The sequence below is a fragment of the Heterodontus francisci genome, chromosome 9 (assembly GCF_036365525.1).
Source record: "Heterodontus francisci isolate sHetFra1 chromosome 9, sHetFra1.hap1, whole genome shotgun sequence".
Classification (NCBI taxonomy): domain Eukaryota; kingdom Metazoa; phylum Chordata; class Chondrichthyes; order Heterodontiformes; family Heterodontidae; genus Heterodontus; species Heterodontus francisci.
Genome location: NC_090379.1, coordinates 72,936,954 through 72,962,468, shown reverse-complemented (window position 1 = coordinate 72,962,468; position 25,515 = coordinate 72,936,954). Strand labels below are relative to the sequence as shown.

Genomic DNA, 25,515 nt, shown 5'->3' with positions numbered 1-25,515 from the left:
GCAGGAGAACCAATCTACAAGCTAACAATCAGCATCAGGAAGACCAAGGTTATGAGCCAGGACAGAGACTACACCTTCCATCAATATTGACCACCTCATTTTGGAAGTCTTTGACAGCTTCATATACCTTGGATCAACAATCACCAGCAATCCGGCCCTTGATGCCAATATCAGCACCAGGACTGCCAAGGCTGTAGCCGTCATGTCACAGTTGAGACGGAGAGTGTGGACCAACAGCTAGCATGCATACGCAATACACACATGCAAAATACAAAGCTCCACGTGTACCAGGCTCGTGTTCTCTGAACCCCCCTTTACAGCAACGAAGCAAGGACAACTTATGCAAGCCAAGAAAAGCGACTAAGCAGCTTCCACCTCCACTGCCTCTGCCTCAGGCAGATATTGGGCACTTCCTGGCAGGACAGTGTCCCATTACAGAAGTACACCAGCGTGCAGGGATCCCCAGCATGTTTGCCCTCAAGTCAGCAGCGACTCTGCTGGCTGGGTCATGTGCGCCAAATGGATGACAGCCACATCCCCAAAGATATGCTCTATGGCGAGCTTGCTATTGGCGTGAGACCAACAGGTCACCCATATCTGCGATACAAGGATGTCTGCAAGCGAAACCTCAAGCTGACCAGGATCGCAGTCAATGCATGGGAAGTCCTTGCAGCTGACCCGAGTTCCTGAAGAATGGCAGTCAGCAAGGGCATGGAAAAAGCAGGACGACAAAAGAAACAACCAGATGGCGGAACAGAGAATCCGGCAGAAGGAAAAACCATCAGTCGACCTTGGGCCAACATTAATCTGTGCCAGCTCTGGAAGGGTTGCCACTCATAAGTCGGCCTCGACAGCCACAACAGACAATGTTTAACTCAGAAGTGACAGACACCCTGGGTGCAGTCCATTGTCTTCCAAGACGGAGGAGTGCCTACTACTATATAGTACCTTTTACAATCTCAAAATATCCCAAACACTTTAGAGCCAATTAAGTAGTCACAAGATGCAGAGTCAGGTTCAGCCCGAGACACTGACTGAGGAGGGGTCTTCATGACGTTTAACCACCAAAACAATTGTGGCTCATCCTAGACTAGATGCTAGACAAGCAGTCTGATGCTGGGAGGGCTTGAGGGAGACTATGTAGAGGTAGGTGCATGTTATCAGAAGAATGCTGAAGCTGGATGATGTTGCACAGGGGCAGAGGTGGATAAGGAGGTTGGGGGGGTTAGTCAAGAATGGACTCTTCGGGAACACCCCCCGCCCCTAAATTGATGGTGCAAAGGCTGCAGTCAAAATAAAGCAAAGGCAGTTTTACTGAACTGGAGGATGGTGTGGCCAACCATGCCAAAGGTTGCAGACAGCTCAAGGAACGATACATAATGTACAAGAGTGTCAGCTGTGGCTCAGTTGGTAGCACAGACGTCCATGTTAGAAGGTTCCAGGCTCTGGTCCCACTCCTGAACTTGAACAAAAATCAAGGCTGACACTCCACGAGGGAGTGCGCACTGCCAGATCAGACATTAAACCAAAGCCCTGCCTGCCCTCATAGGTGGACAGAAAAGATCACATGGCAATATTTCCAAGAGCAGCCAATATTGATCAATCAACATCACACAAAAAGATCATATTGCTGTTTGTGGAAGCCTGTTGTGTGCAAACTGGCTGCTGTTTTCTATATTACAATAGTGACTACACCACTTTAAAAGTAATTCATTGGTCGTAAAGCATTTTGAGACATCCGGTGGTCATGAAAGGCACTGTATAAATGCAAGTCTTTCTTTCTATAATAGCCAGAGTCAGAGAATGTTCGAAGCAAAGTCAAAAAAAGAATCTTTTGTGCTGTGGGAGAGGTGAAAAATTGATTGGAGGGATTTAAACTAAGTTATGGGAATGGATGGGCAAAATTCAAAAGCTGAGAATAATAATGAAAAACAAAGTGGAATGAGAAATGAAGAGGTTAATAATGGGATAAGAAAAAAATCAAGAGTGAATATGAAGAAACCATTAAAAATTAAAAGTAACAGACAAGATACATCCTAGCACCCAGAAGGAGCTGAGGGAAGAAACTGCAGAGGCCCTAGAAAAAATATTTCAGAGCTCTGCTGATTATGGATGTATGCCAATGTAGTACAGACTTTTAAAAGGGAGACAGATAATGCAAGTAATTACAAGTCAGTTAACCTAATACCTGTTGCAGGGAAAATTAGACTCTCTAAATTATGAAATTACCATGTATCCATGCGCATAAAAATAGATGCAGCCAGCAAGGATTTCAAAAAGGGGCAAAATTCTTTGAGGCAGCAGAAATAGATGAGGGAAATGCAGTGGATGCAATGCACATGGTCTTTAGAAAAGCCACATTGGAGATTACTACACAAGGCTAAAATGTGGAGTTAGGGGCAGGATAGTAAACTGGACAAAACATTAGTTAGGAGAAAAGAGGCAAGAGGTTGGCATTGGAGTCCCTTCGGATTCAGCTCTGGGGCAACTTCTGTTCACTTCACAGATCAGTGATTTAGATATACACCGAGGAAGTGATGCTAAAATTTGATATCAAAATAGGAGATAGTTAATTCTTTAGAAGACCAAAGGAAACTGCATAGGAATGTCAAGATGGGACAATAGGCTGAGAAATGACAGATGGAACTTAATGTTAGTAAGTGCAAGCGTAAACAGCAGTAATTATACTTTGAATGGAATTAGGCTCAGTGCTGTGGAAGGGCAGGGAATACAGATTCACAGACCATTCAAGGCAGCGGGTCAGGTTCAGAAGGCTGTGAAAACAGACGAACCACCGATGGGCGGGAGGAACATCTTCAGAGTTGAGGCTGGAGATTTCATTTCTCGGGTTAGTGGTTCATATAAACCAGGTCCACTTTCAAGATCAGATTGGATATCTGGATGAAGGAAAAATAGTTCAAAGGATCTGGTAACAGTGGGTAAATGCGATTAGAATGGTTTCTTCATTGGAGATGAACAGCAACAGACTGGTTGGGCCAAATAAAACTTACAATATAAGAAACAGCTCTCTTCAAGTTCAAAGACTTAAAAGGCGGTTGGAGATGGAACAGTAGTTTATGAAGATACCGCTAATGTTTGCAATCGGGTAGAATCGAGATTTTAACTGGAAAGGAGAGGATACACTGCGCCCAATGTTCCCTCCAAGGAGTGCATGCGAGTGGCCCCGCAGCAATCTTGAAAGTACCAGGCAGTACAATAAACAAGACATGCACAAAGAAACATCAGAGGGAACGTTGCTTGCTTCCCTCTCTCAAAAGAGTCGAAGAACTTTAGAAGCCATTGCCTGATTTGCGAGTTATAGTTTTATCAATTTTTGGACAGCTAAATCTTCCATTCATTTAACAGTCTGAATTCTCAATCACCAAACTTACTCCAAACTCCTGTCTCGTGTCCAAACTCAAAAGGACTTGGAATTAGGCTCAGCTTTTTCCATCAACTGATTTGTGTCAGTGACATTCCCCTTCCATTGCTTGCGCTCTGCATTCAAGCATCTTGTTTCTCAATCTGGCACCTTCCAGCCATATTTTACACCCCTCTCCCCCACCAACCACCCCACAAAAAGATTCCAGAAATAGTGCAGAACCAAAGGCTTGGTGGAAATAAGGAAGTTTCAGGTAGTGCTGTAGAAATTAATGAGACTTAAAGTTGACAAAGCCCTGGACCTGATGACCTGCATCCTCAGGTTTTTGAAAAAGGCAGTTACAGAGTTAGTTGGTGTTTTGGTTTTGATCTTCCAGAATTCCCTGGACTCTATCGCAATTGTAACCCCACTATTCAAGAAAGGGGGTGGGTGGGAAGAGAAAACAGGAAACTATAGACCAGTTAACTTGACATCAATCATAGGGAAATTGCAAGAATCCATTAGGGATGTGGTAACAGAGCACTTAATCATATTAGGCAGAGTCCACACAAATTCATGAAAGGGAAATCATGTTTAAAAAACAAGTTAGATTTTGTCTGAGGTTTTAACTAATAGGATAGATAAGGGGAGAAAAAGTGGATGAGTGTTTTTGGATTTTCAAAAAAAGCATTCAAAAGGTTGTTGCACAAAATTAGGGCTCATGGGACTGGGGGCAATATATGAGCATGGATTGACAAGAGAGAGTAGCAATAGGAGTATAGCAATAAACAGGTCATTTTCAAGTTTGCAGACTGCAACTACAGGGTACTGCAAGGGTCAGCAATTTACAATCTATATCAATGACTCAGGTGAGGGGACTGAATGTAATGTAATCAAGTTTGCTGACGATACAAAGTTAGATGGGAAAATAAGCCATGAGACGAACGCAAAGTGGCTGCAAAGGGATATGGACAAGTTAAGCAAGTGGGCAGATGGAATATAATGTGGGGGAAATGTGAAGTTATCCACTTTGGAAGGATAAATAGAAAAACAGAATGTTCTTTAAATGGAGAGAAACTGGGAAATGTTGGCAGAGACATCTGGGTGCCCTTGTTCTTTTTTCATTTGTTTACGGGATGTGGGCGTCGCTGGCTAGGCCAGCATTTATTGCCCATCCCGAATTGCCCTTGAGAAGGTGGTGGTGAGCTGCAGTCCTTGGGGTGTAGGTACAACAGTGCTGTTAGGAAGGGAGTTGCAGAACTTTGACCCGATGACAGTGAAGGAACAACGATCTAGTCAAAAGTCAGGATGGTGTGGGGCTTGGAGGGGAACTTGCAGGTGGTGGCGTTCCCATGCATCTGCTGCCCTTGTCCTAGGTAGTAGAGGTCATGGTTTGGAAGGTGCTGTCGAAGGAGTCTTGGTGAGTTGCTGCAGTGCATCTTGTAGATGGTACACACTGCTGCCACTGTGTCAGTGGTGAAAGGAGTGAATCTTGAAGGTAGTGAATGGGGTGCCAATCAAGCGGGCTGCTTTGTCCTGGATGATGTCGAGCTTCTTGAGTGTTGTTGGAGTTGCACCCAACCAGGCAAGTGGAGAGTATTCCACCACACTCCTGACTTGTGCCTTGTAGGTGGTGGACAGGCTTTGGGGAGTCAGGAGGTGAGCTACTCGCTGCAAAATTCCCAGCCTCTGACCTGCTCTTGTAGCCACAGTATTTTTGTGCCTGTCCAGTTCAGTTTCTGGTCGATGGTAACCCCAGGATATTGACAGTGGCGGAATTCAGTGATGGTAATGCTATTGAGCACCAAGAAATGATGGTCAGATTCTCTCTTGTTTGAGATGGTCATTGCCTCGCACTTGAGTGGCACGAATATTACTTGCCACTTATCAGCCCAAGCTGGGTGTTGCCTAGGTCTTACTGCATCTCAACACAGGCTGCTTCATTATCCGAGGAGTCGCGAATGGTGCTGAACATTGTGCAATCAGCAGCAAACATCCCCACTTCTGACCTTATGATGGAGGGAAGGTCATTGATGAAGCAGTTGGAGATGGTTGGGCCTAGGACACTAAATCACAGAAAGTTAATATGCAGATACAGCAAGAAATTAGGAAAGACATGGTGCAATAGCCTTTATTACAAAGGGATTAACGTACGAGTGAAGAAGTCTTACTGCAAATACAAGTCTTTGGTGAGACCACACCTGGTGTACTATGTATAGTTTTGGTCTCCTTAACCAAGAAAGGATATACTAGCCTTGGAGGGAGTGCAATGAAGGCTCACTGGACTGATTCCTGGGGTGAGGAAATTATATGAGGAGTGATTGAGTAGACTGGCACTATATTTCCAGGAGTTTATAAGAATAAGTGGTTAAGAATTTTATGTCTTAAATTGTTCAAGGGTTTATTAGGGAAGATGCTGGAAGGATGCTGCCCCAGGCAGGGGAGTCTAGCACGAGGGGGTCACAGTCTCAGAATAAGGGATCAGCCATTTAGGACCGAGACACGAAGAAATTTCTTCATAGAAATCAGAAAATGTACGACACAAAAGGAGGCCATTTGGCCCATCATGTCCATGTTGGTCGATAAAGAGCTACCCAGCCTAATCCCACCATCCTGCACTAGTTGGTAGCCCTACAGATCATGGCTCTTCAAGTAGACATCCAAATACTTTTTAAATGTGGAGAGTGTTTTGGCTCTACCACCCTTTCAGGCAGTGAATTCCAGGTCCCTACCACCCTGTTTCCTCATTTCCGCTCTAATCCTTCTACTTTAAATCTATTCCCCCTGGTTTTTGACCCCTCGGCTAAGGTTAAGAATTTATCCCTATTTAATATAAGTCCCTCATGATTTTATACACCTCAATTAAGTCACCGCTCAGCCTCCTCTGTTCCAAGGAAAACCACCCCAGCCTATCCAATCTTCCCTCATAACTAAAATTTGAGTTCTGGTAACATCCGCATAATCTCCTCTGCACCCTCTCCAGTACAATCACACCTTTCCTGTGATCTGGTGACCAGAACTGTACACAATACTCAAGCTGTGGTCTAACTAGTGTTGTATACAATTCTAGCATAACTTCCCTGCTCTTACATTCTATGCCTTGGCTAATAAAGGAAAGCATGCCACATGCATTAACCACCTTATCGACCTGTCCTGCTACCTGTAAGGGTCTGTGGACATACACTCTAATGTCCCTCTGTTCTGCCACACTTACCTTCCCATTTACAGTGTATTCCCTTACCTTCTTGTACCTCCCAAAATGCATTACCTCACACTTCTCCAGATTAAATTCAATTTTTCACTTTTCTGCCCAACTAACCAGACCATCTATATCTTCTTGCAGTCTAAAGCATTCGTCTCATCAACCACAGGGCCAATTTTTGTATCATCTACAAACTTCTTCATTGACTATAAATTAACAAACTACAAAAAGCAAGGGACCAAGTACTGAGCCCTGGGGAGTCCCACTGGAAACAACCTTCCAGTCGCAAAAACACCCAACCATTACCCTTTGCTACCTGCCACTAAGACAATTTTGGATACAATTTGCCACTCTCCCTTGGATTCCAAGGGCTTTTACTTTTTTGACCAGCCTACGATGTGGCGCTTTGCTAGTATCAGTGTAGACCACATCCACCACGCTGCCATCAATCCTTACTTGTCTCAGTAAGTTCAGAGGACACGAAAATTGGTGCCGGAAATAGTGAGGAGGAAAGCCTTAAATTATAGGACGATATAGATAGGCTGGTGAGATGGGTAGAGCAGTGACAAATGGAATTTAATCCTGAGAAGTGTGAGGTCATGTATTTTGAGAGGACTAACAAGGTAAGGGAATATACAATGGATCAGAGGGACCTTGGTGTACTTGTCCATAGATCACTGAAGGCAGCAGCAGAGGTAGAAAAGGTGGTTAGGAAGGCATATGGGATACTTGTATTCTATGCCTCAGCTAATAAAGGCAAGAACAGGGAGGTTATGATGGAACTCTATAAAATGCTAGTTAGGCCACAGCTGGAGTACTGTGTACAGTTCTGGTTACCACACTATAGGAAGGATGTGATTACACTGGAGAGGGTGCAGAGGAGATTCACCAGGATGTTGCCTGGGCTAGAGCATTTTAGTTATGAAGACAGACTGGATAGGCTAGGGTTGTTTTCCTTAGAGAAGAAAAGACTGAGGGGGGACCTGATTGAGGTATACAAAATTATGAGGGGCATTGATAGGATAGATAGGAAGAAACTTTTTCCCCTTAGCGGTGGGATTAATAACCAGGGGGCATAGATTTAAGGTAAGGGGCAGGAGGTTGAGAGGGGATTTGAGGAAAAATATTTTCACCCAAAGGGTGGTTGGAATCTGGAACACACTACCTGAAGGGGTGGTAGAGGCAGGAACCCTCACAACAATTAAGTAGCATTTAGATGTGCACTTGAAACGCCATAGCACACAAGATTACAGGCCAAGTGCTGGAAAATGGGATTAGGATAGGTGCTTGAAGGCCAGCACAGATACGATGGGCCTGTTTCTGCACTGTATAACTCTGACTCTATGACCACCTCAAAAAAGTTCAAACAAATTAGACAAACTTGGCCTCCCTTTAACAAATCCATGCTGACTTTCCTTGATTAATCTATGCTTTTCTAAATGATGTTTTCTACTGTCCAGAATGGATTCCAATAATTTGCCCACAACTGAAGTTAATTATCCCTTCCACCCTTTAAAAAAGGTGGAACGTTGGCAGGCTTCCAATCCCCTGACACCACTCCTGTAGCCAGGGAGGATTGAAATATGTTGGTCAGTGCCTCTGCAATTTTCTCTCCTTTCTTTTAACAACCTGGGATACATTTTGTCTGGGCCCTGCAATTTATTTACTTTCAAAGACATCAAACAATTTAATACTTCCTCTCTAACAATGTTTATCCCATCCAATATTTCACACTCTTACTCCTTAACCACGACATCATCACTGGCCCCTTCTTTTGAGAAAATAGCTGCAAAGTATTCAGTCAGAACCTTACCCACATCCATACATAGGTTACTTTTTTGGTCCCTAACAGGCCCTACTCTTTCCTTAGTTATCCTCTTGCTCTTTATGCATTTATATTTAAAAAAAACTTTGCATTTTCTTTGATTTTACTTGCCAGTATTTTTTCATGCCTTCTCTTTGCTTTCCTTATTTCCCTTTTAATTTCACCCCCACACTTTCTGTACTCCACTAGGCTTTCTGCAGTATCAAACTCTTGGTGTTTGATATTAGCTTCCCTTTTTTTGGCCTCAGCTTGCCGTCTATGCAGATAGTCATTCACAGAGCTCTAGATTTGGCTGTCCTGCCCTTTTTCTTTGTGGCAACATGTTTATCCTGAACCCCTCGAATCTCTTCTTAAATACCTCCCATTACTCTGACACCGATTTACTTTCAAGTAGCTGTTTCCAGTGCACCTTTGCTAAATCGCTTCTCAGCCTAGTAAAATGGGCCTTCCTCCAATTTAGAACGTTTACTCCTATTTTATGTTTGTCTTTTTCCATAACTATGCTAAATTTAACTGAATTATGATCACTACCACAAAAATGCTCTCCCGATACTCCTTCCATCTGCTAATCTTCATTCCCTAAATCCACAAATGGGCCGCCCTTGTTGGGCTTGCCACATACTGGCCAAACATGTTCTCCTGAATGCAATGTAGGAATTCTGTGCCCTCTGTACCTTTTACACTGACTGTATCCCAGTTATTAGGATAATTGAAATCCTCCACTATTATTGCCTCATTGTTTTTGCATGTGTCAGAAATTTGCCTATAAATTTGCTCTTCTACCTCCCTTGGACATTTTGGAGGTCTACAGTACTCCCAGCAGTGCAATTGCTCCTTTTTGGTTCCTTCGTTTAACCCATATAGCATCATTTGATGATCCCGCTAACATATCATCCTTTCTCACGGCTGTAATTGTTTATTTAATCAACATTGCTACACCACCTTTTTTACCCCCCTCTATCTCCTGTAACCAGGAACGTTAAACTGCTATTCCTGCTCCCCTCTAAACCATGTTTCGGTAATAGCTTTAAAAAAAACATCCACGTATCAATCTGTACCCTCAGTTCATGTGCCTTATTCATTATACTTCTTGCATTTAGGTATATACCATGAAGCACAGGTAGACTTTTTTTTTTTGTCTATTTTCCAATCTTTATTTGCTCAGCCTTTCAAACTCGTTAATTTTTTGCTGTCCATTTACAGCTCTGCTTTTCTCCATTCTGAATCAATGCTCAGCTTCCCATTCCCCTGCCTAGCTAGTTTAAACCCTCCCCAACAGCACTAGCAAATCTGCTAGTGAGGACATTGGTCCTGGCCCTGTTGAAGTGCAACCTGTCGGGCCTGCACAGGCCCCATCTTCCACAGAATCAGCTCAAATGCCAAGAATTTAAAGTCCTCCCTCCCATCTCTCCATTCATCTGCTCTATCCTCACATTTCTGTACTCAATGATTTCTATGATTTAGGATTGAGATGAGAAGAAATTTCTTCAAAGGGCTGTAAATCTTAAGAATGCTCTACCAGAGGATTGTGGACGCTCAACTGTTGAACATAATTCAAGACAGATGAATAGATTTTTAGATACCAAGGAATCCCAGGTTCGTGTCTGGATGAGCCCAATTGCTCAAAGAGCCCCAATAATCGCACTCAACTTCCTTATTGAATGCCTCACCTAGTTAGTTTCCCTAGGCGTAATCTCTCTGATGTCCTCTATTGTCCTACTTCACTGTTCCTCTCTCCACATACCCCTGCCCCTTCCACCACAAGCTAGTGTGTCTTGAAGCCTGTTCCATATCTGCCTCCAGAATGTTCAGTCTCTTAAATATTCTATCCATGATTTTATCTTGGATGAACCTATTGATATTCTGAACCTAATTGAAGACTCCCTAAAGAGCTAGGAATCCTTCACGCTCACAAAAGCCACCGGATTACACAGTCCGTTATGCCACTCCCACTACCCAAATCACTATGGCTTATCGCCAGGGTCCATCTTGGCGTCTACAAACTCTGGCATTTTACTCCTTTTTACCACTCAAGTCCTGTTGTTCATTCTCCTCCCAAGGCCCAATTAATTCCATCAGCCATCACCACCCACCCCAACTGGCATTTATATAGCGCCTTTAATGTAATAAGGCATCGCAAAGCACTTCACAGGAGTATTATAAAACAAAAACATGACACCGAGCCACATAGGATACACTAAAGGCAGATGACCCAAAGTTTGGTTGAAGTGTTAGGTTTTAAGGATCAAGAGGAAAGCAAAAGTAGAGAAGCAGAAAGGTTTAGGGACTTGCAACTATTTTCTCTAGTCTTTGTACCCTTGATCCTCAGATTTCAACTTTTATCTAAATTCCCCATCCTTCTTTCCAATTATTTCTCCGCTCATCAGTTCTCATGCTGTATCACCCTACACTGAATGACAGATCAACAGCCATCTCACTAACGTTGCCATTAGGCAAAGTCCACCACATCCAAGGTTTTGATCATCGCAGCCTTCTAAGGTCAGCTCTCCACCTGCTTCACCATTCAAATTTTCCTATCTGCCTAAAACCATCTCCAGTGTTTTCTTCCTCCAATTCTGGGTGAACACCCTACCCTGTCAATCCCAACCTCCGCCCCCCAGCAACCCAACCACCCAGCTTCTCCAACACACAAACTGACTCTTCTCTGGTGCTCCACAACATTGCTGCACCTGTTGATGTATTCAATAGTTCTCTTAACTCTGCCTTTGATGCCCTCATTCCAAATTACTCACATCTCCCACTTCACGGTTCATGGTTCTTAGTCCCTCAGGAATAATGAGTACTGACTCCAAAACACCAGACACATGACTGCATAGTCATCCACTTCCAAATCCACTTGCCTGACCCAAGCAAATACTAGTTCTCCCTTTCTTTGTCCAAACCTCAATACTCCAGAGTTACCTGGGGGTTGAGGGTGGGGGTGTGTGTGCAGGTATGAACATCTCCAATAGCCAGCGAGATCTTTTAAACTCCATGATTGACTATCCACATGGTTGTATGAACCACTTCTCCCTCCCTACACACTCCCAATCTCTGGCTTTTCTCAAGCACTGGCCAATTTCCTGAGATCCATCACCTGTTACTTTAATCCCCTACCTACCCAATTACTTACCAATACTCAGACACTAATAGTTTTGTTTGCACAAGCATGATTTCCCTTTCCTTCAAAATGAGCTCATTAATTCCCAAATCCCCTCTTAGTACTGTTGCATCTCAAGATGCTTGAACATTTCTTGCCTCGATTCTCTGATTTCAACTATTTTTCCTCAGTCCATTCAGTCTGGTTTTCTTCTTGCCGACAGCACCCTGACCACCTTGATCAAAGTCGCCAATATCCCATCCTTTGCTGTAGCAATTATGACTATCCTTTCCAAACCCCATATGCAGCATCCCACAGGGTCAACTATTTCAGCCTCCTTTACTTTCAACATTCAATTCCCGACAATCTCCTTTTCCTTATTTAAAGTGCCTCTTGGCATCACAGTCCATGTGCATCTAGTCTCTAAATTTATGGATTATGTAAAAGTGTCCAGAAGGTTGGTAACAGAACAAATCAGAATGCTGTGAACAGATTTATACAAGCAAAGTGGTTCTTGACAATGCAGCGGCCCGCTGACGTCAGCGTGCGCCAAAATACGCAGATGTGCAGCTACATCTTGCCAAGATGAAGTCGCGCATGTGCAAAGTGAAGCCATCGCGCATCCGCACCTGGTCCATCTCTGTGCACGCGCGATAAAGTGTCATCGGGTATCCAGCCCCCTACTCGGTTGGAAGAAGTGTCTGAATTTGGAGATTTTGAGGCTGGAGCTCGATACCCTCTACATGTTCTCACCCCGCTAGCCGCTTTCCCCTCTCGGCAACCCGCTCCAGGCCTCGACGCTTCCTCCCCTCAGCTGCTTGCTCCAGATATCGCTGCTCCCCCCCACTCCTCTGGCCGATTGTTCCTCGCTTCGCATCACCCCGCTCTCCGGCCGCTTGCTTCCCGCTTCCTTGGCGCCCCCCCACCCACCCCACTAGGCCTTGCTGCTTCCCTCCTCTCGGTCGGTTGCTCCTATGTCGCCCCATCACCCCTAGCGGCCAGCATTGCTTCTTTGGGTAGCGCGTGGAGACTGATCAAACGTGGGAACGAGTGGCCGAGAGGAGGGAAGCAGCTCAGCCTAGAGCAAGCCGCTGGAGGGGCGGGGAGCGACCAAAGAGTGGTATGGCGCGAGCGGAGAACAATCGGCCTGGGGAGGGGATGGGGAGCAGCGAGGTCTGGAGCAAGCGGTTGCGGGGGGGGGGAAAAGACGGCCAGTAGGGAGGAGGGGGAGAAAGCGAGTTGCAGAGGGGGGGGGGGGGGGGGGGGGAGAGCGGCCAGTGGGGCGGGAGTTAGTAGCTGCGTTCAGGTGAAATCAGTCCTGGTCAGTCATATAAAATGTGGATAATGAATTGGCAGCACATTTTATACTCTACCCAATTTTTGATCGGGGTGACAATTCACTATCTTCCTGTGATAAATTGAGCAGGGCCATTTTTAATCCTGGCAGCTGCCTGAACGTCACAGACACTGACGTTCCAGTTGAAGAGTCTGCATTTGCACATGTGCAAGTACTGCGCCACCGAGTGATTGCGTCATCAAAAGTAGCCTTATACAAGTTGATTAAATGACATTTGTCATACAAGGCCCAATGTGGGCAAGCAGTGTGACCTACCTGGGATTAGAAAACACCCAGCATGTTTACATCATGACTAGTGGGGTACCACAGGGATCAGTGCTTGGGTCCCAGCTGTTCACAATATATATCAATGATTTGGATGTAGTATTTCCAAGTTCGTGGATGTCACAAAACTAGGTGGGAATGTGTTGTGAGGAAGATGCAAACTGGCTTTAAGGGGATTTGGACAGACTTAGTGAGTGGGTAAGAATGTGACATATGGAATATAATGTGGAAAAATGTGAGGTTATCCACTTTGGTAGGAACAGATATGCAGAGTATTTCTTAAATGATAAAAGATTAGAAAGTGTAGATGTACAAAGGGACCTGGGTATCCTTGTCAATAAGTCACTGAAAGCCAACATGCAGGTGTAGCAAGGAATTAAGGCGGCTAATGGCATGTGTCCCTTTATTGCAAGAGGATTTGAGTACAGGAGTAGTGAAGTCTTGCTTCAAATTGTATAGAACCTTGGTTAGACCGCACCTGTTTTGGTCCCCTTACCTTAGGAAGAATATTATTGCCATAGAGGGAGTGCAGCAAAGGTTCACTAGACTTGTTCCTGGGATAGCGAGACTGTCCTATGAAGCGAGATTGGGGAAACTGGGCCTATATTCTCTAGAATTTCGAAGAAGTGATCTCATTGAAACCTACAAAATATTTAAAGGGATAGACAGGGTAGATGCAGCCAAGATGTTTCCCCTGTTTGGGGAACCTAGAACCAGGGGACAATTTCAAAATAAGGGGGAAACCACTTAAGACAGAGATGAGGAGAAATTTCTTTACTCAGAGTTGTGAATCTTTGGGATTCTCTGTGCCAGAGGGCTGTGGAAGCTCAGTCATTGAATATGTTTAAAGCAGAGATTGACAGATTTCTAAATACAAATGACATAAGGGGATATGAGGATAGTGTGGGAAAAAGGCATTGAAGTGGAAGATCAGCTATTACCGTATTGAATGGCGGGGCAGGCTCAAAGGGTTGAATGACCTACTCCAGCTCCTATGTTCCTATTAGGGGCACCCATTAGATAAAATGGATCCGAATCTGGGGATAGCAGTTGATTACTCAATAAAAAGGTGCATAAGCAATGCCCAAGTTGCTATGGGATGCAACTATGGTGCAAAACTATGACCACAGAGTTCGAAATAAAGATCATGACAAAGCTCTCATGCGCCCACAGAGTACTCTGGTCAAGGATATTGGGGCTCTGGCAAGGGTACAGAGAGCAACCTATAGAATAAGCTGCTGAGATGTGGCGAATATAGGATTGCTATAGTAAAAGGGAACTTGAGTATTACTGATAAAAAGGGATATGCTGTCGAAGTTTTTTGTCTTGCACTCATCTGGACGGACTCGAGTGTCAAATTTCAAAGGGAGCAACAATTTACACTGCATGAGAAAAGGGTGCTGACTGGTTGGCAATTCGACTGATTGGTCGAGGTGGTACCATGGAACGATTATCCTCCACACTGTTGTTTAATTCAAAAAAGGCACAATGCCTTAACAGCAAGGAATAGGAGCTATCTGCTAGATTAGCCGAGACTTGGGCAAGTTAGACAACCAGACTCTCCTGCAGCATGCTCGATTGCTTTATGATACCCCACTGTTAGACTTTATGATACCCACGGTTTTAAGGTATCAGAGTTTTACCTGAATTGACTGCGAGATTACAGCCCCTCTACCAAAACCCCACAACCCAAGGTTTTTTTTTGGCTTACTGCAGAAGAAAGCACTACTAGAAGCAAGGCAGACAGCGTGCAAGGTTGCACCGGAAAATGAATCAGGCTCAAAAGGCCCAATGTTCTTTTCTTTCCTTTTTCGTTTGAGTCAGAAATTTCTCCAATTGGACACTGGGAATACCAGACATACTGCAGACTGAAGACACATTTGGTTCCTGACAAAAATTCTACAGCTGACGCAATTCCATTCCCTGCCCTTGCTAATCGCTCAGAACCAGACCATGCAAAATCTTGGCATCTAATTAAATCCTCAAACCCCACAGCTCGTCATTTAGACCACGTGGTCCCACATCTGCACGAGTCTGCCTCTGCTCTTACCTAATTTCTGCTATTGAAGACTCTGTCCAGATTTTATGTCATCTCAACACTACTTCAACATCCTCCTCTGCAGCGTCAATATACGTAAACTACAGTACCTGTATCTTGTCTTGTACTAAGTCCCATTACCCAATAACCCATAGATCTCTATTGACTTTGTGTCCTTCACTGCATCAAATTCAAAACTCATCTGCATTCACAAGTCCGCCCTGAACTTCCTCTACCCCTATTTGTCCTGCAGCTGCTTGAAGTATATTGCTTCTGGCCACCTATGTATCCCCACCATCCTCTAGTCCACCATTCAAGCAGGAGCTTCAAATAACATGGCTCTACTCTTTGCAACTCCTAATTCTATTACCCTGCCCTTACTACTTCTCTCCCCACCTTTAAAAGCCTCAAATCTTTTCCTTTCAATTAAGTTTTTGACCATTTTGAAGTCTTCAGGTTGTGTGTCAGTTTTTGCTCTGAAGACTTGCGCTTTATAAATAAAAGCTGTTACTGAATTTCTAGAATAGGAGAGCATACTACACAATTAAACAATCTTTCAATGCACTTTTCATTTGGTTAAGATCAGTTTTACATTGATATGCACTGGATACTTAAAAGATGTAGCACATCATAATTATATTTTTTGAAAAGCAAACAGATAACTTTGCATGTCAAAACTCAATTTTGTAAAGATTAAAATGGCCTATTTCAAAAATCTGATTCAATTTCTTTAAAAGCCTGTAAAAATTGCTTGTAAGTTTTATTAAAACCACAGCCATCCTGAATTTTGCGGCATCACTATTTTAGGAGTAATTTATGAGTCGACATGCAGACAATTAATTTGATGTGAATTATTCAGAGATATACCTAAAACATAGATTATATAGTTACAACTAAGAGAAGGAGTACTCACTCCCAATATCTTTTAACCGTTTGCTAGCAAGTCATCCACAAGTGCCCTTGCAAAAAAAAATGCAAATGTTTGTTCAATTGGTGGATATTGAGAACTGAAGAATCCACTACCAGGCCTCCAGCAATACCATTGGTTAGGAGATTCAAACAATCTTAAAAATTACAATCCTCCTGAATTACCATCAGCCTCTTGGAAAAATTGGGAACTCAGTATGTTGACAGATTCTGGAAATGAATTCGAGTATTTTTTGTGGTGCTACATGCTGGTGCTCCAATATATTGAATACACAAACTTTTTTTTTAAAAAAAGATAGTGTATTGTACAATCAATATGACGTTTGGAAACAGAAGCACAAAGATTCAAAATCTCTAATCAGCAGTTCACTTTTCAACAATTCACTTTAGTGAAATGGATTGCATAGCATCTCAATTACCTTTTCAAGAAGTTACTGTATTACGTTCTATCACCACCTATACCTACCTGCAGATTTCCGTTTTCTGCCTCTTTTGCCTGTTTTAATCACCTGAGTTGGATTCTGTTGTAAACGACGTGTATACTTCCTCTTTTTTCTTACGGGTTCATCCTGCGAGAGGTCTAAATCAGTAATGTTAACACTGTGAGAAGTTGAAGTGTTGCATTGAGTGCTGGTAGCAATCTTCCGATATTTCCGTCGCCGACGGGGGCTACCCAGTTCACTGAAGGATTCATTTACTTGGCAGGATTTGGCACGACGATATGGTCTGGACAGTGGTTTTATTTCAGAGTTTGATGCAGATTTTGGCTTCCTCCCCAATCTTCTGCCAATTTTTCTACCAGCAGATGCAGTTAATTTGGGGGTATTTGACTGACTGCGAGGGGTATATCTTCTTCTAACTGTGTGCTGGGTACCCGCTGCTTTTGGAGTGTTGGATTTGCCTCTTTTGCCCTTGATTTGCAGTTTCACCCGAGGTCTGCCTCTTCGTGGTCGACTGGTTAAGGAAACAGAACAGACATATCTTGCTCAAAACAATTACACAAGAGAGATTCATTACTGCACATCTGAAACATGAGCATCCAAATTGAAGCATTTAGAATATTTGTATTCTGCTCAAGACGAAATTCAATGACTGTTAACAGAAATATTAGTTATACAGTCCTAAGATTAGCTTTTAAAATAAAATTCTTCATTGTAAACCTGGACCAAAACACAAAAAAAAAAATCAAATCTGATGCCATCACTGAAGAATCTGCAATACAATATAAAACCTACAGACAAAGCCATTAATTATATGCTAATACTAGATGCTCTTTTTATGTCCAAACTACTGGCACAGAAAATGCTTTCAAAGATTTGGCCTCAACTCTTGATTCCCCTCAATATCTTCAGTAATCTCGAGGCATCTAGGCAACTGACTCTGAAAAGGGACAAACATAAACAAGACAATATCAACCCAATAGTCTGTCAGTTTGGGGAAGTCACTAGAATTTGTTACTAGGGAGGTTGGCTGAGCATTTGGACAAATATGAACTGATCAGAGGAGCCAGCATGGATATGTAAACAGTAAATTGTGTAATGAATCTAGTCGAATTTTTGAGTTAACAAACGTGGTAGATAAGGGAGTATCTACGGATGTTGTGTATGCACTTCCAGAAGACATTTGAAAAGGCCCCACATGACAGACTTAATAAAAATGAGCATGAATGGAATTGGAGGCAACCGACTGGCTTGGATAGGAATTTGGTTAGGTGGTACATAACAGAGTACGGAATAATGGGTATGTACAGCAATGGGCTGGATTTAACTAGCATTCCCAGGAATCTGTATTGGGGCTTCAGATTTTCACCGTCAGTTATAAGCAACTTGGATGAAGAAATGGAGAGCTGTATATCCAAGTCAGCTGATGTCACTAAGTTAGGTGGCACAGTAAATAGCATAGACGGGAGCAGGATGTTGCAAAGGGACACTGATTAAGAGACTGGACAAAACTGGCAGATGGAGTTTAATTTGGAAAAGTGTAAGGTTAGCCATTTTGAACCCAAGTTAGACAGATCAAAGTACCTACTAAATGGTGCGAAGCTATGGATGAGTAGAGAAAATATAGGGATCCAAGTACAGAAATCACTAAACGACAGGTACAATTTTTTTTTTTTTTAAAAAGGTTAATGGAACGTTGTGCTTTATCTCGAGGGTTGGAAGTTATGTTACAGCTGCAGAGCTCTAGTTAGACTTGTCTGCATTCAGTTTTGGGCATCACACTTCAGGAAATATAGACTAGCCTAGATTCACCAGAATGATACTGGGGTTAAAAAGGTTAAATTCTGAGGACAGGTTGCATATTCTCTAGTTTAGAAGATTAGGTGGTGGTATAATTGAGGTGTTTAAGATGATTAAAGGTAGATTTGATAAGGTAGAACAGAAACTATTCCCTCTGGTGAGAATCCAGATCAAGGAATTAGAGCTAGGATGTTCAAGGTCAATGTCAGAAAGCGCTTCTTCACAGAGTAGTGGAAATTTGGGATTTATTTATTTTATTTAGAGATACAGCACTGAAACAGGCCCTTCGGCCCACCGAGTCTGTGCCGACCAACAACCAACCATTTATACTAACCCTACAGTAATCCCATATTCTCTCCATAAAAATCTGTTGAGGCTAGGTTAATTGAAAATGTCAGAACTAAGATTTGTTAGGTTTTAGGTATTAAGGTTACAGAACCAAAGTGGGTAAATGAAGTTAAGATACAGATCAGCCATTATCTAATTGAATGGCGAACATGATAGAGGGCCTGAATGGTCAACTCCTATTCCCATGTTCTGAAATATCTTTTGATGTAGTTAGGAACTAACTGAGCAGTCTACCCCACTGTTGCAAGAATAGGGTTACCTTCAGTACAATCAAATTGTAAATGAACAGATCTCAACATGCAAACTGTAGAGTAAGGGCCAGTGCAAACTGATCCAATTTTGGAGCAAGAGTGCCTAATTACGAGCCAGACATTCAGTTACTAATACAACAGGAAACAAACTGGCATTTCCCTAAAATTTAAATGCTAATTATAAGTGTGGCATCTTCTGTAGAAATATTAAATGTTAAGTTACAGCATCAATTTTGATAGGACTAGATTGGTCAACAAAATGGAAGTTAGCCACCTGGGAGGGGTGGCAGTAATGATTAAGGAAAACATGGCAGTGCTGGAGAAAAAGAGGATGTCCCAGAGTGGTTATGTACAAAATCTATTTAGCTAGAGTTAAGGAACAAAAAAAAGTGCGTTTACATTGCTCGGTGTCATCTATCGGCCACCAACTAGTGGAAGAGATTTAGAAGAACAAATTTGCAAGGAAATTAGAGAGGTGCAAGAATTATAGAGTATTCATAATGAGGGACTTTAATTACCTGAATATAGACTGGGACAGTTGTAGTGTAAAGGGCAGAGAGGAGAAAGAGTTCCTAGAGCGTATTCAGGAAAATTTTCTACAGCAGTATGTTTCCAGTCAATGAGGAAGGAGGCATGCTTGACCTGGTTCTTGGAGATGAGGTGAGCCAAGTGATCAAGTGACAATGATCACTATCATAAAGTCTAGGCTGGCTATGGAAAATTGACAAGGAACAATCTAGAGTAAGAATAGTTAACTGGGGAAAAGGCATCTTCAATGGGACAAGAATGGATCTGACGCAGATAAATTGCAATCAAAGGTTGGCAGGCAAAACAATGGGCTGCCTTAAAAGGAGAGTGTTCAGGCACAGTCAAGGTATATTACCAAGAGGAGGAAAGTTAGGGCAAACAAATCTAGAGCTCTCTGGATGATTAAAGAGAGAGATTAAGACAAAGAAGAAAGAGAGTTCTTATGACAGATGTCAGGTGGATAATACAACTGAGAACCAGGTTGAATGCTGGGGCCTCAGCTATTTACACTCTATATCAATGACTTGGATGAAGAGACAGAGAGCAATGTATCTAAGTTTGATGATACAAAGCTCATTGGAAAGGCAAGATGCGGGCAGGACACAGAGAGGCTGCAAAGAAATATAGACAGGCTAAGTGAGTAGGCAACAAGATGGCAAATGAAGTATAATCTAGACTAGTGTGAACTTGTTCACTTTGGTTATAAAAATAGAAAAGCAGAATTTTCTTTTAAAAAGGTGTGAAACTGGTCAGTGTCGATGTTCAGAGAAACTTGGGGGTATTCGTACAAGGAACTCACAAAGTTAACATGCAGCTGCAGCAGGTTGCTAGGAAAGCAAGCGGCATGTTGACCTTTATTGCAAGGGGATTGGAGCACAGGAATAAAAGAAGTCTTACTAAAATTGTCCAGGGCTTTGGTGAGACTGCACCTGGAATACTGCGTGCAGTTTTGGTCTCCACATTTCAAAGGATATACTTGCACTGGAGGCGGTGCAGCGAAGATTTACTAAATTGGTCCCTGGGATGACGGGGATGTCCTATGATGAGGCGCTGAGTAAATTTGGCCTATATTTTCTGGAGTTTAGAAGAATGAGAGGCGATCTAATTGAGACATACAAGATTCTGAAAGGGCTTGAAATGGTAGAAGTTGACAGATTATTTCGACTGGTTGGGGAATCTAGAATGCGGGGGCAGTGTCTCAGGACAAGGGGCCAATCATTCAGGATTGAGATGAGGAGAAATTACTGTACTCAAAAGGGTTGTGAATCTTTGGAATTCTCTACCCCAGAGGGTTGTGGATACTCCATCATTAAATACATTTAAGGCTGGGTAGATTTTTGGTCTTGCAGGGAATCAAGGAATATGGAAGCAGGCAGTAAAATGGAATTGAAGCCCAATATCAGCCATGATCGTAGTGAATGGTGGAGCAGGCTCGAAGGGCCATATGATGTACTTCTGCTCCTATTTCTTGTGAATATAGAAGATTCAGAGGGGAAGTGAAAAAGCAACTAAGAGACTAGTAGCTAACATAAAAAGGAATCCCAAAGTCTTCTATAGACATATAAATAGTAAAAGGGTAGTAAAAGGAGTGGAGCCGATTAGGGACCAAAAAGGGCATTTACGCATGGAGGTGGAGGCATGGTTGAGGTATTAAATGAATATTTTGCATCTGTCTTTACCAAGATGCTGCTGCACAGGTCATAATGAAACAGGAGGTAATTCAGACACTTGAAGGGTTTAAAATTGATGGAGTAATTGGCTGTGGTTAAAGTTGATAAAGACACCAGGACCAGATGAGATGCATCCAAGGATACTGAGGGAAGTGAGAATGGATATTGGAGGCAGCACTGGCCAGAACTTTCCAGTCTTCCTTAAACTCAGGGGTAGGTGCCAGAGGACCTGAGAATTGCATGTTACACCTCGTTCAAAAAACAGTGAAGATAATCCCAGCAACTACAGGCCAGTCAATTTAACCTCAGTGGTGGGGAAATTTGTAGAAATGATAATTTGGGAAAAAATTAAGTCATTCGGGCAAATGCAGGTTAATTAAGGAAAGCCAGCACGGTTTTGTCAAGGGCAAATTGTGTTTAGCTAACATGCTTAAGCTTTTTGATGAGGCAGCAGAGAAGCTTGATGAGGGTAATACTTTGATGTGGTGTACATGGTGTGCCCCACCCCCCGCTCCAAAAGGCATTTGCTAAAGTGCTGCACAACAGACTTGTGAGCAAAGTTGTAGCTCGTGGAATAAAGGACACGAGCAACATGGGTACGAAATTGGCTGAGTGACAGGAAACAGAGCAGTGGTTAATGGATATTTTCAGACTGGGGGAAAGTTTGTACTGGAGCTCCCCAGGGGTTGGTGTTAGGACCCTTTGTCTTCCTGATGTATATTAATGACTTAGACCTTGATGTACAGGGCACAATTTCAAAATTTGCAGATGATACGAAGCTTGGAAGCATCATAAACATTGAGGATAGTGCAGAACTTCAAAAGGTCATAGGTTGGTGGAATGGGGTCAAGTGCATATGTGTACCTTTTTTATTCAGCAGGGGACTGATGCTATCAAATTTAATTCCATGTAATTACTGTTGTCACTAATATTTCAAATATTTGGCGAATTGGATAAAATATGCAATCTACCAACACATGCAATAATTCTCAAGTAGAAGTTTACTGAGGGATGTTTGGATTTGAATGAAGTGAGTTTTGAATTTGATGCACTGGAGAGGAAGCCAAAGTTGTTTGATTATTTTTGTACAGCAGATATGATAGCATCATGTGATAACACTTGTAAGAGTATGGAATGCCACATTGTTTTCTTATACCTGTGCAGCTTTTCCAATCAGTAACAATGAACACTACCTGCAACCATTGTAGCCTTAAACATACAGGACACTTAGACAACAAAGCATAATTTGGGGTGTCACTGAACAAAAAGTAACTGATAGTGGAATGCAATAGATAATCACAGACCTCCCTCTTCTCCTAGCCCACCCTTCCCTCATTCATGCCTATCAACTTTAGATCAGTTTGTTACACAGACAGTCCTACACAGGGGGACCTTGATTAACTACCCTCCCCATTAGGTACCTTTGATTTTGCTGCAACAGCTCAGCTTTTCCATAGAGCACATGGTGTACAACAGACATGCAGATTTTAAAGTTGGTGGGACTGCTGACTAGATTATGGGAAATTAGGACAGACTACCAATTGTACCTGCCTCTAAAGTTGGACTACAGATACCATTTGGGGAATTATGTTGGATACTCAAGTTCCCCTGGTGATATTGATATCCTATAATAATCAACAAAATCACAAACCATAGCAAAATGCCTAAAAACAATTTTACACTTAATACCTCTTTTCCATTACACTGTCGTCTTCAGTTTCCTTGCCTTCCGCTGTCTCCTTTTTCTCCTCTTCACTCTCTGCTTCCATAAGCTCCTCTTCTAATTCCTCCACGTCAGCCACATCCTCCTCACTATCCAATGATGGCCTCTGTCTGGCCATCGGACGGCGAAACCGCTGCTTTGGTCTGCATTCAGGGCAGAACCAATCATCATCTGGAATGATCTAAGAGAAATTGGCCACATTAAAGAACTTCACTTTGAGTAACCAGAATTAAATTTTATACTGAATATAAATATTCTGTTTTAAGAAAAGTATTATGCACAAACCTTAACCTTTGGTCTCAAACAGTATGTGTGGTGCCCTCGATCACAGCCATCACACAAGAGCATGTTTTCTGCATCTCCCTTCTTGTGGCAGATCTTACAGCGAGCATTCAGCAAAGACTTGGCCCATACGATGCTGCGATCCAGTGTAGAGAGATGAATGAAAACCTGAGCTAAGCTAGTACAAGCCACAAGCGACTCTCTCCAGCGATCTAATAACGTCTTCTGCATTTTGCCACCATCACTAGCATCTAAAATGCAATTAAAGGCTGTTATTTAGGTCACTTATCAGAATTTGAAAACAAGTTTCATTCACAAGTTAACTCTGCTATTTGTCAGTTCCGAAGAAGGGTCACTGACCCGAAACGTTAACTCTGCTTCTTTCCACAGATGCTGCCAGACCTGCTGAGTGAATCCAGCATTTCTTGTTTTTGTTTCAGAATTCCAGCATCCGCAGTATTTTGCTTTTATTCATTCACAAGTTTGCTTTCCACAGTTCACCAACCATATTACCACAGAACAGATTTTGAAATCTTGTATTTTTTTTAGTTTTAGTTTAGAGATACAGCACTGAAACAGGCCCTTCGGCCCGAGTCTGTGCCGACCATCAACCACCCATTTATACTAATCCTACACTAATTCCATATTCCTACCACATCCCCACCTGTCCCTATATTTCCCGACCACCTACCTAAACTAGGGGTAATTGCTAATGGCCAATTTACCTATCAACCTGCAAGTCTTTGGCATGTGGGAGGAAACCTACGCAGACACAGGGAGAATTTGCAAACTCCACACAGGCAGTACCCAGAATTGAACCTGGGTCGCTAGAGCTGTGAGGCTGCGGTGTTAACCACTGCGCCACTGTGCAGTGTATTTACATTTACTTTTCCCATTTCATGGCAGCCTTCATTTAACGATACTCCATGTAATAGCATTTCAATACTAAAGACAGCAAAAGTAACTATCAGCAGGATGTGGCAAAAATTAAATTTTCTGCATGCAAATAACTCAAGAGCCCTCGTGTTTTAAAAACTAGTGAAACGGTTTTCTGAAGAAAAACACACGAATCAGATACATATATTCCAGAAATACAAGTCAGAGCTTTAAACACCTTTATTCCTGATTTTCAAGTGTATGGTCCCTATCAGAGCACTGTAGCTTATTAACATTGTCAGACTTCTCTAATCAACCTAGTCTTTTTGATGCTCTCCAATTCTTTGGAAGTTGTAAAACGTTTGGTCGTACCTATGTAAGCCAAGACATTCAGAAAGCATAGATTTAGTTGCCTGCCATTAAATCTACCTCCCAGATCAATACTCTCTGGCAAAAACTGTTTACAACTCATTTTATTTTAAATAACCTCTGGTTACTAACCCATTTGTCAGAAACAGTTTCTCTCTACTTGCTCTATCAAAACCCCTCAATTTCAAATACCTCTATTGGGTTTCCCCTTAACCTACTCTGCTCCAAGGCCAACAATCCTAGCTTTTCAAATCTCTCCACATAATTGAAGTCCTTCACTCCTGGCATAATCTTGATAAACCTCCTCTGTACCCTCTCCAATGCCTGACATCCTTCCTACAGTTTAGTGCCCAGAATTGTACAGTACTCCAGTTCAGATGCAGTTATAAAGATTAAGCATGACTTCCTTGTTTTTCCTAAGTACTGCCCCTATTTACAAAGTCAAGTATTCCCTATAGTTTAACTACCTTATCAACTTTCCCTGCCACCTTGAAAGATTTGTGAATATGCTCAACTCAAAAAATATTTATTTTTATTTATTTAGAGATACAGCACTGAAACAGGCCCTTCGGCCCATTGAGTCTGTGCCGACCATCAACCACCCATTTATATTAATCCTACATTAATCCCATTACGTCCTCACGTCCCCACCTTACCTCAATTCCCCTACCACCTATCTACACTAGGGGCAATCTATAATGGCCAATTTATATTTAGATTATACTGACTCTCCATCTTGTTTCATAGCATCATAGCAAATAGGAGTAGGCTATTTGTCCCACCGAGCTTGCTCTGCCATTCAAACAGATCATGGCTGATCATCTACTTCTACGCCATTTTCCCCCCACTATCCTCATATCTCTTGATGTCGTTAGCAGTCAGAAATCTATTGATTTCTGTCTTGAACATGCTCAAATGATTGAGCTTCTAGTCCTCTGGGATAGAGAATTCCACCGATTCTCCACACTTGGCCTACCCCTTATTCCGAGACTCTGTTCCCTTGTTATAGACTCGCTAGCCAGAGGAAACAGCCTAACCACATCTACCCTGTCAGGCCCTGTAAGAATTTAAGTTTCAATGAGATCACCTCGCATTCTTGGAAACTACAGTACACCGACCCAGTTTCTGCAATCTCTCATAAGACTATCCTGCCA

The 25,515-nt window shown here is 42.6% G+C and overlaps 1 protein-coding gene across 5 annotated transcripts in view; it reads right to left on the bottom strand.

The window, feature by feature from the left end:
- Positions 1 to 25,515, bottom strand: part of baz1a (bromodomain adjacent to zinc finger domain, 1A) — a 100,103-nt gene that overhangs the window by 8,529 nt on the left and 66,059 nt on the right. For 2 of the 5 annotated variants that reach the window (XM_068039303.1, XM_068039304.1), the window contains exons 23-25: positions 23,120 to 23,367; positions 22,801 to 23,015; positions 16,541 to 17,028 (exon numbers count right to left, since the gene is read on the bottom strand). In XM_068039303.1, the coding sequence (XP_067895404.1) occupies positions 16,541 to 17,028; positions 22,801 to 23,015; positions 23,120 to 23,367 (951 nt within the window). Of the gene's footprint in view, positions 1 to 2,744; positions 2,898 to 16,540; positions 17,029 to 22,800; positions 23,016 to 23,119; positions 23,368 to 25,515 lie in introns of those variants that run through there. The other 3 variants (XM_068039305.1, XM_068039306.1, XM_068039307.1) reach the window with 3 other exon arrangements.